The sequence below is a fragment of the Haematobia irritans genome, chromosome 2 (genome assembly GCF_050003625.1).
Source record: "Haematobia irritans isolate KBUSLIRL chromosome 2, ASM5000362v1, whole genome shotgun sequence".
Classification (NCBI taxonomy): Eukaryota; Metazoa; Arthropoda; class Insecta; order Diptera; family Muscidae; genus Haematobia; species Haematobia irritans.
The window spans coordinates 227,698,667-227,718,778 of NC_134398.1; the positions used below are offsets into that span (position 1 = coordinate 227,698,667).

Genomic DNA, 20,112 nt, shown 5'->3' on the forward strand with positions numbered 1-20,112 from the left:
TCTCTTTGACCACTGGCCTCTGCTTATTGCACTAACACTAAATCCGAAAAACACATAGCGCATAAAATAGCTGCATATTCGGAAAAATAAAATAACAAAGTAGAATTCATTATCATGCATGAGCTGTGTTTTGCGACAGGATATAAATAAAGGAGTGTTTGTTGTCGTTGCAAACATAAAAACGACACAGAGAAATAAATAGGACAATATCACAAATACACGAAATGGCAAACACACACACACAAACACCCACATATATATGTATGTTCTATAGTATATATGAAAAACCATACACACACATCTAGAAATATGCCTTGGTGCAATGGTGGCATTTTGTTGTGCCGAGTACAAAAGTCTGTTTATAATAAAGCATCTGGGGACATGCAACCAAAAATCATAAACTATAATGTTTCCTATCTTGCAATTCAACCACCACCACCACCACGTCCACAACTACCATTATCGTCCTCATAACCGTCGTCATCGACGGTGTTGGAGGTAGTTATACGAGCCAATGTATAGAGGGGAAAAGAGGGATTAAACAGAGGCTTTAGAGAACTCCATTAAATAGAATCCAACATATGGATCTCAATAAGACAATAATTTCTTGTGGAATTGTGACATTCTTGAAAAAATGTGGCAGCTTAGAGGGTCAAATCTGATGCCCATTTATATTATCACAGAACCAATTTTATGACTTGTAAAAATTCAAGTAAGTCACAGAACAATTAAAAAACAAGTAAGGAAAGTCTAAAGTCGGCCGGGGCCGACTATATTATACCCTGCACCACTTTGTAGATCTAAATTTTCGATACCATATCACATCCGTTAAATGTGTTGGGTGCTATATATAAAGGTTTGTCCCAAATACATACATACATTTAAATATCACTCGATCTGGACGGAATTTGATAGACTTCTACAAAATCTATAGACTCAAAATTTAAGTTGGCTAATGCACTAGGGTTGAACACAATTTTAGTAAAAAACAAGTAAGGAAAGTTTAAAGTCGGGCGGGGCCGACTATATTATACCCTGCACCACTTTGTAGATCTATATTTTCGATACCATATCACATCCGTCAAATGTGTTGGAAGCTATATATAAAGGTTTGTTCCAAGTACATACATTTAAATATCACTCGATCTGGACAGAATTTGATAGACTTCTACAAAATCTATAGACTCAAAATTTAAGTCGGCTAATGCACTAGGGTGGAACACAATGTTAGTAAAAAAATATGGGAAACATTTAAATCTGGAGCAATTTTAAGAAAACTTCGCAAAAGTTTATTTAAGATTTATCGCTCGATATATATGCATTATAAGTTTAGGAAAATTAGAGTCATTTTTACAACTTTTCGACTAAGCAGTGGCGATTTTACAAGGAAAATGTTGGTATTTTGACCATTTTTGTCGAAATCAGAAAAACATATATATGGGAGCTATATCTAAATCTGAACCGATTTCAACCAAAATTGGCACGCATAGCTACAATGCTAATTTTACTCCCTGTGTAAAATTTCAACTAAATCGGAGTTAAAAATTGGCCTCTACGGTCATATGAGTGTAAATCGGGCGAAAGCTATATATGGGAGATATATCTAAATCTGAACCGATTTCAACCAAATTTGGCACGCATAGCAACAATGCTAATTCTACTCCCTGTGCAAAATTTCGACTAAATCGGAGCAAAGAATTGGCCTCTGTGGTCATTTGAGTGTAAATCGGGCGAAAGCTATATCTAAATCTGAACCGATTTCAACCAAATTTGACACGCATAGCTACAATGCTAATTATACTCCCTGTGCAAAATTTCAACTGAATCGGAGCAAAAAATTGGCCTCTGTGGGCAAATGAGTGTAAATCGGGCGAAAGCTATATATGGGAGCTATCTATCTAACTCTGAACCGATTTCAACCAAATTTGGCTCGCATAGCTACAATGCTAATTCTACTCCCTGTGCAAAATTTCAACTAAATCGGAGTTAAAAGTTGGCCTCTGTGGTCATTTGAGTGTAAATCGGTCGAAAGCTATATATGGGAGCTATATCTAAATCTGAACCGATTTCTACCAAATTTGACACGCATAGCTACAATGCTAATTCTACTCCCTGTGCAAAATTTCAACTAAATCGGAGCAAAAAATTGGCCTCTGTGGGCAAATGAGTGTAAATCGGGCGAAAGCTATATGTGGGAGCTATATCTAAATCTGAACCGATTTGGCTGATATTTTGCAAGTTTTTCGAGACTCATAAAATATTCGGATGTACGGAATTTGAGGAAGATCGGTGAATATACACGCCAATTATGACGAGATCGGTGAAAAATATATATGCAGCTATATCTAAATCTGAACCAATTTTTTCCAAATTCAATAGGGATCGTCTTTGAGCCGAAACAGGACCCTGTACCAAATTTTAGGACAATCGGACTAAAACTGCGAGCTGTACCTTGCACACAAAAATACATCAACAGACAGACAGACGGACAGACAGACAGACAGACAGACAGACAGACAGACAGACAGACAGACAGACGGACATCGCCAAATCGACTCAGAATTTAATTCTAAGACGGTCGGTATACTAAACGATGGGTCTCAGACTTTTCCTTCTTGGCGTTACATACAAATGCACAAACTTATTATACCCTGTACCACAGTAGTGGTGAAGGGTATAAATATGGGAAACATTTAAATCTGAAGCAATTTTAAGGAAAATTCGCAAAAGTTTATTTATGATTTATCGCTCGATATATATGTATTAGAAGATTAGGAAAATTAGATTCATTTTTACAACTTTTCGACTAAGCAGTGGCGATTTAACAAGGAAAATGTTGGTATTTTGACCATTTTTGTCGAAATCAGAAAAACATATATATGGGAGCTATATCTAAATCTGAACCAATTTCAACCAAATTTGGCACACATGACTATATTACTAATTGTACTCCTAGTGCTAAATTTCAACCAAATTGTGCCAAAACTCTGGCTTCTGGGGCCATATAAGTCCATATCGGGCAAAAATATATATGGAAGCTATATCTAAATCTGAACCGATTTCAATCAAATTTGGCACACATGACTATACTACCAATTGTACTCCTTGTGCAAAACTTCAAGCTAATCGGGATAAAACTCTGGCTTCTGGGTCCATATAAGTGCATATCGGGTGAAAGATATATATGGGAGCTATATCTAAATCTTAACCGATTTCAACCAAATTTGGCACGCATAGCAACAATGCTAAATCTACTCCCTGTGCAAAATTTCAACTAAATTGGACCGAAACTCTGGCTTTTAGGACCATATTAGTCCATATCGGGCGAAAGATATATATGGGAGATATATCTAAATCTGAAGCGATTTCAATCAAATTTGACTATAATAATAATTGTACTCCTAGTGCAAAATTTCTACCAAATTCGGCCAAAAATCTGGCTTCTGGTGCCATAAAAGTCCATATCGGGCGAAAGATATATATGGGAGGTATATCTAAATCTGAACCGATTTCTTCCAAAATCAATAGGGTTCTATTCTGACCCAAATTAGGAGCAAGTGCCAAATCTGAAGGAGATTGGACTTAAAATGCGACCTAGACTTTGATCACAAAAATGTGTTCACAGACAGACGGACGGACGGAGGGACGGACGAACGGACAGACGGACAGACGGACATGGTTATATCGACTCAGGGACCCACCCAGAGCATTATTGTCAAAGACACCATGTGTCTATCTCGTCTCCTTCTGGGTGTTACAAACATATGCACTAACTTATAATACCCTGTTCCACAGTGTGGCGCAGGGTATAAATATAAACAAGTATATACGGCCGTAAGTTCGGCCAGGCCGAAGCTTATGTACCCTCCACCATGGGTACATAAGCTTCGTAGAAACGTCTACTGAAGCCGATGGCAAGGTATCATAAAATAATAAAATTTTGACAAAATTTTCTATAGAAATAAAATCTTGACAAAATTTTCTATAGAAATAACATTTTGACAATGTTTTCTATAAAAATAAAATTTTGGTAGATTATTTTTGGCTCGAGTGACAACCATGATTATGAACCGATATGGACCAATTTTTGTGTGATTGGGGATCGGCTATATATAACTATAGACCAATATGGACCAATTTTGGCATGGTTATTAGCGGTCTTATACTAACACCACGTTGCAAATTTCAACCGGATCGGATGAATTTTACTCCTCCAAGAGGCTCCGGAGGACAAATCTGGGGATCGATTTATATGGAGGCTATATATAATTATGGACCGATATGGACCAATTCTTGCATGGTTGTTAGAGACCATTTACTAACACCACGTACCAAATTTCAACCGGATCGGATGAATTTTGCTCCTCTAAGAGGCTCCGGAGGTCAAATCTGGGGATCGGCTTATATGGGGGCTATATATAATTATGGGTCGATGTGGACCAATTTTTGCATGGTCATTAGAGAACATATACCAACACCATGTACCAAATTTCAGCCGGATCGGATGAAATTTGCTTCTCTTAGAGGCTCCGCAAGCAAAATCGGGGGATCGGTTTATATGGGGGCTAGATATAATTATGGACCGATGTGAACCCATTTTTGCATGGTAGTTAGAGACCATATACTAAGACCATGTTCCAAATTTCAGCCGGATCGGATGAAATTTGCTTCTCTTAGAGGCTTCGCAAGCCAAATTTGGGGGTCCGTTTATATGGGGGCTATACGTAAAAGTGGACCGATATTGCCCATTTGCAATACCATCCGACCTACATCAATAACAACTACTTGTGCCAAGTTTCAAGTCGATAGCTTGTTTCGTTCGGAAGTTAGCGTGATTTCAACAGACGGACGGACTTACGGACGGACGGACGGACGGACGGACGGACGGAATTTCAGAATTTCACCACGACCCAGAATATATATACTTTATGGGGTCTTAGAGCAGTATTTCGATGTGTTACAAACGGAATGACAAAGTTAATATACCCCCATCCTATGGTGGAGGGTATAAAAATCGAGATTTTGGTCGGGAGAGTTATGTTATCCATTGTTCCACTGTGTCGCCCATGCAAGTTACATATATCGGATTGAAATCTCTTTACTAGGGCCCCGTTTACATAAAACCTCACAAAATAACAAACACCAGACTTTGTTAATATTCACAATGACAGTGTTGTGTAATTCCCCGAAAAACACAAATACACCCAAAGACAACCTGAAGGCACCAAACTTGCACTTGCAACCATGGAATCTACGAATTTCTATAAACCACAATCCCACAACATCCATTCACAGATACAGCTTAAATGAAGATGAAGAAAGGATATAGGGATGTTCACCACACTCCCACGCAAACAAACATCGAATATGAAACAAAACTACAGGAAAAATCTGAGAAAAATACTGAAAAACCACAAAATATGATACTCGTGCCGCCAACCATAAAGCAACAGCAACAACTGCAGCAGATACATTTTCCATGCACAAGGTTGACTAGAATACAACTTCTGTTCAATTCGCGCCGCATACTGGAACAAAAGCATACCATCACCACCACCACCGCCAACCAAGCGAGAGTCATTGTATTTAAGCCGTCAAGGTACCCTTCCTGCCTTCCAAACTTTTGTCTGGGAAAAGTTTGAAGGTAAAACTGAATACAAAGAAAACACCAACACCAAGGACTAAAGAACAACAAACCGGAGGTAGTCAAAGGGTTTTGTAGTTGGCTTAAGATTTTTGTTATGAAAATTGCTGGATTTACTTTAAAAATTAAACAACAACAAAGTGGTTATTTAAGAGATTTGCTTCTTGATTGTGCAAATGGCCAACAAAAAACGTCAAACACACACCCACACACAGTGGAATAAAATCAAATGCTCTTTACAATAACACTAACAACGAGAGAGAGAGAGAGAGAGAGAGAGAGAAAAGTTGCTGAATGCTTGGCATGAGTATAAGGATGAAAGATGGTTTTGTTGAATTGAGGATCGCGCAAATCCCCAACGTCAGTTGTTAGCTAGTACAAAAAGCTTTGAATGAATGTCCTTTTCACTTCTAGGATTACGTTAGAGCCCTTATGAATAAAGTAGCAAATTGGATGAAATAGTAGACAGAAAAATTGGTAAATGAATAGCCGTTGGGAAAGGCTTTGTGAAATTCCTGCTTTATAATAGCATAACATAGATGTAGGGTTTTATGAAATTAAAATTTTATAACACATTAAATACGAATATAGATTATAACCTTTAAGAACAGCCACAAAAATGTATCTATGCAATGACAGAATTTACAAAACTTTCACTAAAAACACTTGCCCTGTTCCGAAGATTTTGTCTTTACACTAATGATTTTTGATTTTTATACCATCCACCATAGGATAGGTTGCATACAAATTGTGTCATTCCGTTTGTAACAAATCGAAATATTATTCTAAGACCCCACAAAAGTATATATATTTTAGGTAGTGGTGAAATTCTTAGTTAATTTAACGATATTAGTCCGTCTGTTCAAATCACGCTAACTTCCGAACGACGTTCACGACTTGAAATTTTGCACAAGTAGGTGATGAAGGTCGGACTATATTGGGAAATTGGTCATACCGAACCACTTATAGGTATAGCGCCCATATGAACCGAACCTAAAAATTTGGCTTGCAGAGCCTCTTAGAAGAGCAAAATTATTTAAAATTTTGTCCATATAGGTTCAAAAATATATATTGCTCACATATACCCATCCCCAGATTTGAATTCTGGAACTATTCGATTCGGTTGAATGTGGTACATGGTGTACTATATAATCATGCAAAAATTGTCCAAATTGAACCACAAGTATATATATCCCCACATAAACGACCCCCCCCCCCAAAATCCATTCAATCTTGTTGAAATTTGCCTTACCGTGCGAAAGTTGGTTCATATCGGTTCATAATAGAGGTATTTACACTGAAAAAAAGCATGCCCGGTTCTTTACTTTAAAAATTTTGGTATTGATTCCGAACCAAAGAAGCGGAGAATACAAGTAATGATACTTTTAAGACACAATTCTCTTCTAAATTTGGGTTTTGTGTATTTGCTTCTAGGAAGCAAATTTTAATTGTTTGCCTTTTCAACTTTTTTTCTTCACATGCTGTCAAAGTCCTTTAAAAACGAGTTAACAACAACTTTCTTTTCCAAATTAAGACTCGACTTCCAGTAGAAATTATGCTATGTTTGAAGTAAAAAACGTCTTTAAAATAAAGTTTTGAAAAACATGTCCTATATTTGAACAATTTTTTGCTTTATAGTCAAGATGCAAAAAGACAACAAATTTAAAGACATTTTCATTAAATTTAAAGAATTTTTCTGAATTATTAAAGTCAAGTTGACCTTAGCCCAAACATTTTTTTTCATGTTATGATACCCATTTTTAAGTGAAATCACTTAATTATAAGGGCAATACGACTTCATTGTTTGCCTTTTCAAAGTTTATCGACTTTTGGACGAAGAAAAAAAAACGTTATATTAGAGAAATGCGTCTCCTATGCTAAGCAAAATTTTCATTCGCATTTTAAAGACATGAAATCTTTGACTTCACGACAATTGTTTGCTGGTCCATATGCAGCATATGGTGCCGATAAAAGCAAAAACTTCAATATTTACATATTTCTTAAAATTTAGCATAAGAGATAATGGCACTGACAGATGTGAAATATTTTCACAGTCCAAGAATTTGCATTTGCATTTATGGAATGGTCTTAATCTGTCAGACGTCTACCTATCATAAATTCAGCCACATTCATATGTGCTCCTACATGCAATTTAATGCATTTTCTCTGTATCTGGCCAGATTTGCATTTCATAAAGATGCAATTTTATGTTATGAGTTGAAGCCACCTTTCAATTTTCCTCTTTCGGATTTTTAAGGCTACCATATTGGGTCGGTAAGAACGACGGTAATATGCATTTGCACGAGAAAGAAGAAACAGGGTAAGCTCTTAAAATACACTTCCCATTTTTGTTTTGCATTATTCTTTTTCATTTTCCATTTTCCAAATGAAATGTGGGGTCATACACTTTTCTCTCGCTCTCCTTCGGTTTCGCTCTTTTCTTCCATGAATGAATAAAGAATGGTTTCCTACAGGCAAACAAGGATACCGGCAATAACAAACATCTTAAGTCGAGCTGACTTAAGTTGTCTGTCTTGTGCTCGAACAGGTATATGATTTTGGCAGATTTCTATCTACTGCATTCTTTGGGCAAACCTACGATATGAGACATTGGAGTTTGGAGAAGGAGAAAGATACGATTGTGTTTTTGATGTGCCAAAATATTCAGGGATTCATGTGAGTAAGACAAATACGACAAAACATGAAGCACACATATTTTTGTTATGATGTTAGTGGTGCCGCCAACATCCGGCTTAACATCTGGCAAAAGCATCTCTTAATGCATCTTCACAATGCAGCATATTTTCGTATGCAATATCCTTTAAGGATATTTAAGTTAAGGAAATCTTCTTAAAACAAGTGCAAAATACTATGTCGTAGAGCCTTTAATGTTGCCAACGAACGAGTGTGTTATACCAGGATTCTGGTTCATTTTCATATCAAGTTGTGCTAGACATGATGTTTTTATGAATATATTACTCAAAATGTTTCATCCATGGAACTGTTATTTAAAAAAAACATAAATCGATAAAAATAAAGATAATCTCCCAGAATCATGACGAAGTTTTCGAAATTTTAATAATAATAAAAATGTATATCTGCAAAGAAAGAATTTAATTTGGACTAAAGCGAGTCTCCAGAATGGCCAAAGGTAAAATATGGCAACCGTTTGTTATGAGGGTATGGATCACGTTTGAAACTCGAGCCAAAAAGAATCTAGCAAAATTTGGAGAAAATTTTACCAAACAACTAGCAAATAAAATAATTTTGTCAAACTTTTATTTCTATAGAAATTTTTGTAAAGATTTTATTTTTATAGAGAAAATTTTGTAAATTTTTTTTTGTATAAACATTTTTTGTCAAAATTTTATTTCTATAGAAAATTTTATCAAGATTTATTTTTTTTATACCCTTCACCACTACTGTGGTACAGGGTATAATAAGTTTGTGCATTTGTATGTAACGCCAAGAAGGAGTAATCATAGACCAACCTTTTAGTATACGGATCGGCTTAGAATTAAATTCTAAGTCGATTTAGCGATGTCCGTCTGTCCGTCTGTCTGTTGATGTATTTGTGTGTGCAAAGTACAGCTCGCAGTTTTAGTCCGATTGTCCTAAAATTTGGTATAGGGTCCTGTTTCGGCTCAAAGACGATCCCTATTGATTTTGGAAAAAATCGGTTCAGATTTAGATATAGCTGCCATATATATTTTTCACCGATCTGGTCATAATTGGCGTGTATATCAACCGATCTTCCTCAAATTCCGTACATCCGAATATTTTATGAGTCTCGAAAAACTTGCAAAATATCAGCAAAATCGGTTCAGATTTAGATATAGCTCCCATATATAGCTTTCGCCCGATTTACACTCATTTGCCCACAGAGGCCAATTTTTTGTTCCGATTTAGTTGAAATTTTGCATAGGGAGTAGAATTAGCGTTGTAACTATGCGTGCCAAATTTGCTTGAAATCGGTTCAGATTTGGATATATCTCCCATATAAAGCTTTCGCCCGATTTACACTCATATGACCACAGAGGCCAATTTTTAACTCCGATTTAGTTGAAATTTTGCACAGGGAGTAGAATTACCATTGTTACTATTCGTGCCAAATTTGGTTGAAATCGGTTCAGATTTAGATATAGCTCCCATATATATGTTTTTCTGATTTCGACAAAAATGGTCAAAATACCAACATTTTCCTTGTAAAATCGCCACTGCTTAGTCGAAAAGTTGTAAAAATGACTCTAATTTTCCGAAACTTCTAATACATATATATCGAGCGATAAATCATAAATAAACTTTTTCGAAATTTCCTTAAAATTGCTTCAGATTTAAATGTTTCCCATATTTCCACCCTAGTGCATTAGCCGACTTAAATTTTGAGTCTATAGATTTTGTAGAAGTCTATCAACTTCTTCCAGATCGAGTGATATTTAAATGTATGTATTTGGACAAACCTTTATATATAGCCCCCAACACATTTGACGGATGTGATATGGTATCGAAAATTTAGATCTACAAAGTGGTGCAGGGTATAATATAGTCGGCCCCGAACGACTTTAGACTTTATTTATTTTATTTTATTTATTTATTTATTTGTATATTTCTACACAGCAAGACAATGTCTTATAATTATAGTGCAGATTTCAATAGTTGAAATAATATCCATCTTAATTAGGATTACAATAATTCATATTATGGGAAATTTAATAAAAAAGAAAAAAAAATTGAGGAAAAACATTTCTTTTAAATATTAATAATTTATATAATAAATAATTTTTGAAAAGTAATATGTTTTTTGTAGGGGGAGATCGTTGGCATATAGTGAGAATAATAACGGACCTATAATGGACCCCTGTGGTACACCCCTATATACAGGTAGAGGTCCCGATCTATCGCCTCCACTATAAACTGTTTGAATCCTGTCCTTAAGGTACGACGTAATCAATTCCAATGCGGTTGATGAGAATTTAAAGAAACGTCTCAATTTCATGGCCAGATTTTGATGATCAACAGAATCAAACGCTTTTGAGTGGTCCAAAAGTACAAGAAATCCAACTTCGTTGTCATCAATATCTCCTCTCAACGATGCTGAAACCTCCGCCAGGGCAGTGATGCAACTATGGTCCGGGCGAAACCCAGACTGCCTACCAGTCAACAGTGACTCCCGGTGAAGATATTCTGACATCTGAGAGTGCAATATCTTCTCGAAAACCTTAGACAAGTAGCTGAGTATAGATATGGGACGGAAATCCAAATTAGATTTAGGAACCGCAATGATTTTCGCATGTTTCCACATAGTGGGGTACATACTTGTGGTTAAAATCGTATTAAAAAAATGGGTAACAAAAGGCAAAATCGTTGGAAGTATGATCCTAATAAATTTTGGATCAATACCATCAAGACCGACGGCGTTAGACTTCACTTTGGAGAAGTTAATAACCACCTCATCATATGAGACACATCGAAATTCAAAAGAGCCATAAATATCAGAATCGTCCACTGTTCTATTACTATTACCATAAAAGGAAACATCAATTGGTATAGTCGGAACATTAACGAAGGCCTTGTTAAGTTCATCAAGATCTCCGCAGTGCTGAGAAAGATACCTGGACTTACCAACACTTATATCCCGTATAACCCCCCATTTACTTCTCGAGTCTACTGCCCTATGAAATTTCCCGGCGTAATACTGAACCTTGGCCGCTTTAATGTAGCTATTGACCCTATTCCTTGACGAACGATATTCCTGAAAGAGCTCAGGTGTCCTAAATCTTTTCCATCTGGAATACGCAATATCCCTCTCCCTAATACAAGACTTAATTGTGGAGTTAAACCAAGGTCTATGGTTAGACTTTGTTCTTCTATTCCTGATGGGGATGGTCTCATCATATATACGCACAATATTACCCTGCAGGAATTCCAGTTGCTGATCCACAGTGCTAAAGGTGTAAATATTATCCCAGCTGAACGAATTGATCCTATCTTGCAGGTCCGTGTAGTCAATACTCCGATAATCCCGATACGTATAATTGTAAGTTCCCACCTTTTCATGTTTAGGAAATATCAGGTCATGTTTCGAGAAGCATGAGGCTGAAATCTGATCATAATGCAGAATTTCACATGGGTTGTTCACAAGAAACAAATCCAAAAGTGTGCTGGAACCTGATGAAGAGAAGTGTGTGGGATACACATTGTTAGTAGTAACGAGACTCAAAGTCAGCATTTTATCTAACAAGGAAGAGTCTACAAGAATGTTCGAATTAAAATCGCCTGTCAATCGCCTGGTTTTATAAAAATTTTGTCAATTCTTTATCTCTATAGAAAATGTTGTCAAAGTCTCTGTTCTATACGAAATGTTGTCAAAATTTCATTTTCTACAGAAAACTTATTTCTACAGGATTTTTTGTTAAATTTTATTTCAATAGAAAATATTTTCAAATTTTTTTTTTTTTATAGGAAATTTTGTCAAAATTTTATTTCTATAGAAAATTTTGTTATAATTTTTTTTTTCTATAGGAAATTTTATTTAATTTCTATAGGCAATTTTATCAAAACTTTATTTTTATAGAACTTTCTGTTAATTTTTTTTTTAGCAAATTTTGTCAAAACATTATTTTTATACCAAATGTTGTCAAAATTTGTTTCTGTAGGAAATTTCGTTAAAATTTCTTTCTATAGAAAATTTTGTCAAAATTTTTTTCTATAGAAAATTTTGTCAATTTTTTTTTCTAAGTTTTGTCAAAATTTTATTTCTATAGAAAATTTCGCAAAGTTCTACATCTATAGAAAATTTTGTGAAAATTTTATTTCTATAAGAAATGTTGTCAAAATTTTATTTGTATACAAAAGTTTGTCAAAATTTTAATGTAAAGAAAATTTTGTCAAAATTTTTTTCTATAGGAAATTTTATCAAAAAATTATTTCTATAAGAAATTTTGTCAAAATTTTATTTCTATAAAAAATTTCGCAAATTTTTATTTCAATAGAAAATTTGGTTAACATTTTATTTCTATAGAAAATTTTATTGGAAAAAAAAATTGTCAAAATTGTATTTCTATAGAAAAAGTTGTCAAATTTTTTTTCTTTAAAAAAGTTTGCAAAATTTTTTTCTATAGCAAATTTTGCAAAATTTTTTTCTATAGAAAATTTTGTCAAAATTTTATCTCAAAAGAAAATTTTGTTATAATATTTTTTTTTCTATAGGAAATTTTGTCAAAATTTAATTTCTATAGGCAATTTTATCAAAACTTTATTTTTATAGAAATTTCTGTAAATGTTTTTTCTATAGCAAATTTTGCCAAAATTTTATTACTATAGAAAATTTTGTCTAAATTTTATTTCTATACGAAACGTTTTAAAATTTTTTTTTTATAGGAAATTTTCTCAAAATTTGTTTCTATAGGAAATTTTGTCAAAAGTTTATTTCTAAAAGAAATTTTGTCAAAATTGTATTTCTCCAGAAAATTTTGTCAAAATTTTTTCTAGAGAAAATTTTGTCAAAATTGTTTTTTCTAGAAAATTTTGTCAAAATTTTTTTCTATAGAAAAATTTTGTCAAATATTTTTTCTATAGGAAGTTTTGTCAATTTTTTTTTTTTTTCTATAAGAAATTTTGTCAAAAGTTTATTTCTATAGGAAATTTTGTCAAAAGTTTATTTCTATAAGAAATTTTGTCAAAATTTTATTTCTATAAAAAATTTAGCAAATTTTTATTTCAATAGAAAATTTGGTTAAAATTTCATTTCTATAGGAAATTTTATAAAAAAATTATTTCTATAGAAAGTTTTTTAAATTTTATTTCTATAGCAAATTTTTGTCAAAATTTTTACTTCCATAGGAAATTTTATCTAAATTTCATTTCTATAGGAAATTTTATAAAAATTTTATTTCTATAGAAAGTTTTTTTTTTTAATTTTATTTCTATAGCAAATTTTTGTATTTCTTTCTGTTTTTCAACTTTTTCTATAATTGTCAAATTTTTTTACTATAGAAATTTTTCCAATTTTTTTTTTTGTAGGAAATTTGTCAAAATTAATTTTTTTTATAGAAAATTTTGTTAAAATTTTATTCCTAAAGAAAATTTTGTTAAAATTATATTTCAATAGCAAATTTTGTCAAAATTTTATTTCTATAGGAAATTTTGTGAAAGTTTCATTTCTTTATTTTGTTAAGTGCTAACGATGCAATAGCTTGCTTGGATTTTGCGTAACCAACGTCAAATACTGCTCTTAAATTGTTTTACGATTGTGGCAGATGTCCGAAGTAGACGTGAGCGCGTAGTAAAATTTTACTCACGCACACTCACGAATAAATATTTTTACTCACGCAAGACATGTGAGTGGGAATTAACGCTCACTCACATTCATGTCCATGATTCAAGATAATTCGGAAATTCTCGGGGCGCAACATTTTTCGTGATTCACGGAAATTCTTGGTGACACGACAGTTTTCTTGACTCACGACAATTTTTGTGACCCGCCAATCCTAATGATTCCCGAAAATTCTCGTGATTAACAACAAATCTCATGATTCAGAAAAATGTCCTTGATTCACAACAAATCTCAAGACTCATTTCAATTACTCATTAGTTAGGAACATTTTCCTAACTCACGATGGAACCATCATCAACAAAATAGCAGAATTCAAATATGGTTTACCAACAAACCATCAAACAATGGATACTAGGGACATCTTGGACGTGATCAAAATCGAGAAGGTGATTGGAATTAGTGAGCATGAATGTGCGTGAATTTCTTCGTGAATATGATTTTTTCGTGTGCCTATATTTTACCGTGAGTTATTTTTTCGAGAGTGATTTTGAAGAAATTTTGCTTACACATATTCACGAACATAATTTGATTTTCATGCAAGCTCATGCACAACACATTTTTGTTTAGTCACATTCACGAAATTTAGTTTGAGTTTCATTCACAACTCACATGGTACAGAAGTATCATGGAAATTTCGTTTCACCTTTATTTCGAAGTGAGCAAAGAGCGCAACCATCTTCGCGGCAGTTCTATGCGATTTTTCGAAATGCCTACCGTCTCAGCGTCTTCGAGCACTATCAATTGGTTCGCGTTTGCCAAGACGAGATTATGAATATTTTCCACTTTTTCTTCCATTTTAATTGTATTTTGGGGCACATTCATATTTGTGAATTTCTCTAAGAGCGTTTAACGATCCGTATCCTTGCAAGAGCATAAATGACCTTAGACCCAACACCCTGCCGTTTTTAAGCTCCATTAAATTCTCATTAAAAGCTTTTATTACAATCCACTTTCAATGAAAAATTTCCTATGTCACATTTAATACCCAAATCTTATAAAAAAAACCTTGTCATCTATCAAAATAAAGAAAACAAAAACATTTACATACATTTTAAATTTTGGACATTTTGCCTGAAAATACGACACTTGGTGATTAACCCTCGTATCTTTGGCCAAACAATCAAAAATCACTAGGTTAGAGGCCTGAATAACCTCGCAACAGATTGGAAAAAATTTCAAGGTTTTCTCTTTTACTCTAAAATGTTTTCGCATTTCTGAAAGATTCGACGAATTTTCAGGGCAGAGGATCCCCCTCTTTAGTTTTGGACATTGTTTTAGTTGGTAAAATTTAAGAGTATAGCTAAGATATTAGGGTATGACTTTCATAAAAACACAAATAAAATATTGACAACAACAATGCCAAACAAGAGCATTAAATGATGAAGGATGGCTGACACAAAAGTGAGGACATAAAGCAGATATTCACTAGACTCCCTCACATTATTGTTCTTCGAACAAAAGTTCGATGCTTTGCCACATTTGCCCATATGCCAACCAACAACAAGGATTCCTTTGCTTCTTCTGATTGTTGTTCTACGCAAAATATATTCGAGAGTGTGTGTGTGTATGTGTTTGTCGTGTTTTTGGTTGTATCGCGTAGAGCTCCTTTCATAAGCAAGTACGCAATGTCCTTTATGGAACAAAATAAAAATGAGAATGAAAATAAAAAGAAATTCTGAAGTGTAATGGCATTGCTACTACTGCTCTTGATGGGACTGTTGGTGAAGTGGAAACTAAAAGATTACAAACATGATTTTGTTCCTTTTTGTTTATGATTTTTTTTCGTAGTTGTTGTTGTTTGTTGCTTTTTTTGTTGTATTTCACACAAGGTTTTTTTTTCATTTTAGTTAAAATTATCTTTCCTTTGGTTGGTATACCAGTCTACATGGCCATGAACAGTAGGGGGAATTTTGAATAAATTACGAGAAAGATTATTGGAAAATCAAATTAATACAACAGAAACTACTTCGAATTTAAAAAAAGAAAAAAAAACAAGTATATACGGCCGTAAGTTCGGCCAGGCCGAATCTTATGTACCCTCCACCATGGATTGCGTAGAAACTTCTACGAAAGAATGTCATCCACAATCGAATTACTTGGGTTGTGGTATCTTAAAACTTCTTAACATCGTTTTCTAAATTGTGAGTTAGTCCATACGTGGTATATATTACACAAAAAAGTTATGAATAGTTAAGTCTACAAATAATTACGAATCGATATGAACTTTTTGCAGGGTACGTAGAGAGCCAGAATTGAAATACGTGGGTCGCTTATATGGGGGCTATATAGAAGTATGCACTTGATATGGACCAATTTTTGTGTGATTGGGAATCGATTTATCTGAGCGCTATATATAACCATAGACCGATATGGACCTAGTTAGGCATGGTTGTTAACGGCCATATAATACTAGCATAATGTACCAAATTTCAACTCACTCGGATGAAATTTGCTCCTCCAAGAGGCTTCAAAACCAAATCTCGGGATCGGTTTATATGGGGGCTATATATGATTATGGACTGATATGGACAACTTTTGGCATGGTTGTTAAATATCATATTCTACTACCACGTACCAAGTTTCAGCCAGATCGGATGAATTTTGCTTCCCCAAAAGCACCGGAGGTCAAATCTGGGGATCGGTTTATATGGGGGCTATATATAATTATGGACTGATATGAACCAATTCCTGCATGGTTGTTGGATACCATATACTAACATCACGTACCAAATTTCAACCGAATCTGATGAATTTTGCTCTTCCAAGGGGCTCCGGAGGTCAAATTTGGTGATCGGTTTATATGGAGCCTATATATAATTATTGACCGATGTGGACCAATTTTTGCATGGTTGTTAGAGACTATATACTAACACCATGTACCAAATTTTAACTGAATCAGATGAATTTTGGTCTTCCAAGAGGCTCCGGAGGTCAAATCTGGGGATCGGTTTATATGGGGGCTATATATAATTATTGACCGATGTGGACCAATTTTTGCATGGTTGTTAGAGACTATATACTAACACCATGTACCAAATTTCAGCCGGATCGGATGAAATTTGCTTCTCTTAGAGTCTCCACAAGCCAAATCGGGGGGATCGGTTTATATGGGGGCTATATATAATTAAAGACCGATGTGGGCCAATTTGTGCATGGTTGTTTAAGACCATATACTCACACCATGTACCAAATTTCAGCCAGATCGGATGAAATTTGCTTCTCTTAGAGGCTCCACAAGCCAAATCGGGAGATCGGTTTATATGGGGACTATATATAATTATGGACCGATGTGGACCAATTTTTGCATGGTTGTTAGAGACCATATACTCACACCATGTACCAAATTTCAGCCGGATGGGATGAAATTTGCTTTTCTTAGAGGCCTCGAAAGCCAAATTTGGGTGTCCGTTTATATGGGGGCTATACATAAAAGTGGACCGATATGACCCATTTGCAATACCATCCGACCTACATCAATAACAACTACTTGTGCCAAATTTCAAGTCGATAGCTTGTTTCGTTCGGAAGTTAGCGTGATTTCAACAGACGGACATGCTCAGATCGACTCAGAATTTCACCACGACCCAGAATATATATACTTTATGGGGTCTTAGAGCAATATTGCGATGTGTTACAAACGGAATGACAAAGTTAATATACCCCCCATCCTATGGTGGAGGGTATAAAAAATATTTCATATGAATATTATTAAAATATATGAAATAAGAAAATTCATCTACATGAAGGAAGGCGCGGACAAGCCGAGCAAAAGTCAGGCTTTACTTCTTAATAGAGAACGAAGCTTTTGTCAAAACTTGGTGTACAATTCCGGGGATATTGTTAATAGCTGGAATGGGCTGTATTGTTCAATTAAACTCCCGGAAAAGAAAATGAACAGAACAAAAGGCAAAGTTTCAGTTTCAGTGAATAATGGTAGTTTTATTCAGACAGCAGCGGCTTACCAGTTTGATGTTGACACAAAAAGTGAAGTTAGCAATCAAAGGTCAATTCGGACATAGTATTTTAGAACATAATAACAAATTGGAAGATAAATGAATTCAATACAGAAAAGGACAAATATCTAAGTAAGCATTCAGAAAAACTTCAGGGTTACCATCTTCTAAGTACAATAGTGTCTAGTAATTTATATGATAATTCACAATTCATTATAAAGAACATTTCAGTGAAAGGGATAATAGTTTAGTAGTAATTCAAAGAAAAATATTATTTGGGGAACGGAGTTCAACACTTGGTGTTTTTCAAATTTGCAAACTACGCGACTTCACATTTCGAAAAAGTTGTTGTGCTTACCAAACAACAAAGAGAACATTTTTACACCAATCACCAAATAATGGGGATGAGGATATAATGAGCTTGACATTCCGTTTGTAATACATCGAAATATGGATTTCCAACTATACGAGGGCGGTTCGGAAACTTCTTAGCCTATCAATGAAAGAGAATAGTTAGTTTTTCAAAAATATTTTTATTTTTCAATATAATCTCCTGCTGATTGATTTTTTTGCCTCCTTTGGGGCACTTCCTCCAGTTTCAGTCCATTGTTTGGATTGTTTTTTTGTCTCTGGAGTATAGTGGTGGATCCATGTCTCATCAACACTTATGAAATGACGCTTAAAATCCATTTTACGAGTATTTCGCTTAAAACGATCCAAATCAGCTTGAGAAATCTTCATTCTTATGCATTTTTGATCGACTGTTAACAAATGCGGCACCCATCTTGCAGAAGGCTTTTTCATCTGTAGTTCTTCATGCAAAATTAAATGGACTCGATCATTTGAGATGCCCTTGATATTAGCAATTTCACGCACTTTAATTCGTCGATCATTTAATAACATATCATGCACTTTGGCTACAATTTTTGTTATTGTTGCTGTTTTTGGACATTCATCTTCAATGCTTGTATGACCAACCCAATTTTTTACTATTGCATATGAAGGAGCACTTTCACCATATCATTATGAATTTCTTGTCCCAATAAACCTTTTTTATGTAAATAAAGGGTGGTTAACATTTCAAGGGCTGATGTTGATTTTGAATATGTAAAATAATTTATTGACAGTTTATCGAAGGAATTTATATGGTAAAAGTAGGGCTTCTTTAACGTTTTTGCATATGGGGGAAACTATTTAGGGAATTATTGTAATTTCATTTTACTATGATATATTGGTATTACTCAATTATGAATGGAACAAAATATCGGCCAAATGGGCCCCGCGACCTCGGTGGCACACCTTCATCCGATGGTCCAAATTTTCGATGACGCTGAGGCATAATGGAGGTTCTATGCCGTTAATGTGCCGAATTATCTCATCCTTTAGCTCTTGAATTGTTGCTGGCTTATCGACGTACACCTTTACTTTCAAATAACCCCAAAGAAAAAAGTCCAACCGTGTCAAATCACATGATCTCGGCGGCCAGTTGACATCGCCATTACGTGAGATAACAAGGCCATTGAATTTGTTGCGCAAAAGAGCCATTGTTTCGTTAGCTGTGTGGCAAGTGGCACCGTCCTGCTGAAACCACATATCGTTCACATTCATATCTTCCAATTCGGGCCATAAAAAGTTCGTTATCATCTAACGATAGCGAACACCATTCACAGTAACTGCCTGACCGGCCACATTTTGGAAAAAATACGGCCTTATGATGCCGCCAGCCCATAAACCGCACCAAACAGTCACTCTTTGTGGGTGCATTGGTTTTTCGACAATCACTCTTGGATTCTCATTCGCCCAAATGCGGCAATTCTGTTTATTGACGAATTCACTGAGGTGAAAATGTGCCTCATCACTGAAGATGATTTTCTTCGAAAATTGATCATCCACTGTTGCCATTTCTTGGAACCATTCTTCCCATTCACGACGTCCATGGTTCAAATTGATTAAGTCTGACATAGAGAAATGTCAAATAAAATTCGTTTCGTTTCTCGGATGAAATTTGCTTCTCTTAGAGGCTCTGCAAGCCAAATCGGGGGATCGGTTTATATGGCGGCTATATATAATTATGGACCGATGTGGACCAATTTTTGCATGGTAGTTAGAGACTATATACTAACACCATGTACCAAATTTCAGCCGGATCGGATGAAATTTGCTTCTCTTAGAGGCCTCGC

The 20,112-nt window shown here is 34.7% G+C and overlaps 2 protein-coding genes across 2 annotated transcripts in view; one reads left to right on the plus strand and one right to left on the minus strand.

Moving 5' to 3' along the window:
* Positions 1 to 20,112, plus strand: part of kek3 (leucine-rich repeat, immunoglobulin-like domain-containing kekkon 3 protein) — a 265,740-nt gene that overhangs the window by 192,790 nt on the left and 52,838 nt on the right. The window lies entirely within an intron of this gene.
* On the minus strand, positions 8,398 to 14,801 carry LOC142225313 (uncharacterized). The gene is made up of 4 exons (XM_075295087.1): positions 14,694 to 14,801; positions 14,010 to 14,133; positions 10,524 to 11,893; positions 8,398 to 8,463 (listed from the first exon to the last, which is right to left on the minus strand). Exons 1-4 carry the CDS (start codon positions 14,799 to 14,801, stop codon positions 8,398 to 8,400), a joined length of 1,668 nt encoding a protein of 555 aa, XP_075151202.1.

What these genes read in the sequence shown, in the direction of transcription:
- LOC142225313 (XM_075295087.1), bottom strand. Translation starts at nt 14,801, where the DNA reads ATGAATGTGCCCCAAAATACAATTAAAATGGAAGAAAAAGTGGAAAAT. An exon ending in CTTGAATCATGGACATGAAT is followed by an intron (nt 11,894 to 14,009) that starts GTGAGTGAGCGT and finishes ACATTCTTGTAG; the next exon opens with ACTCTTCCTTGTTAGATAAA. An exon ending in ATAGATCGGGACCTCTACCT is followed by an intron (nt 8,464 to 10,523) that starts GTATATAGGGGT and finishes ATATCCTTAAAG; the next exon opens with GATATTGCATACGAAAATAT.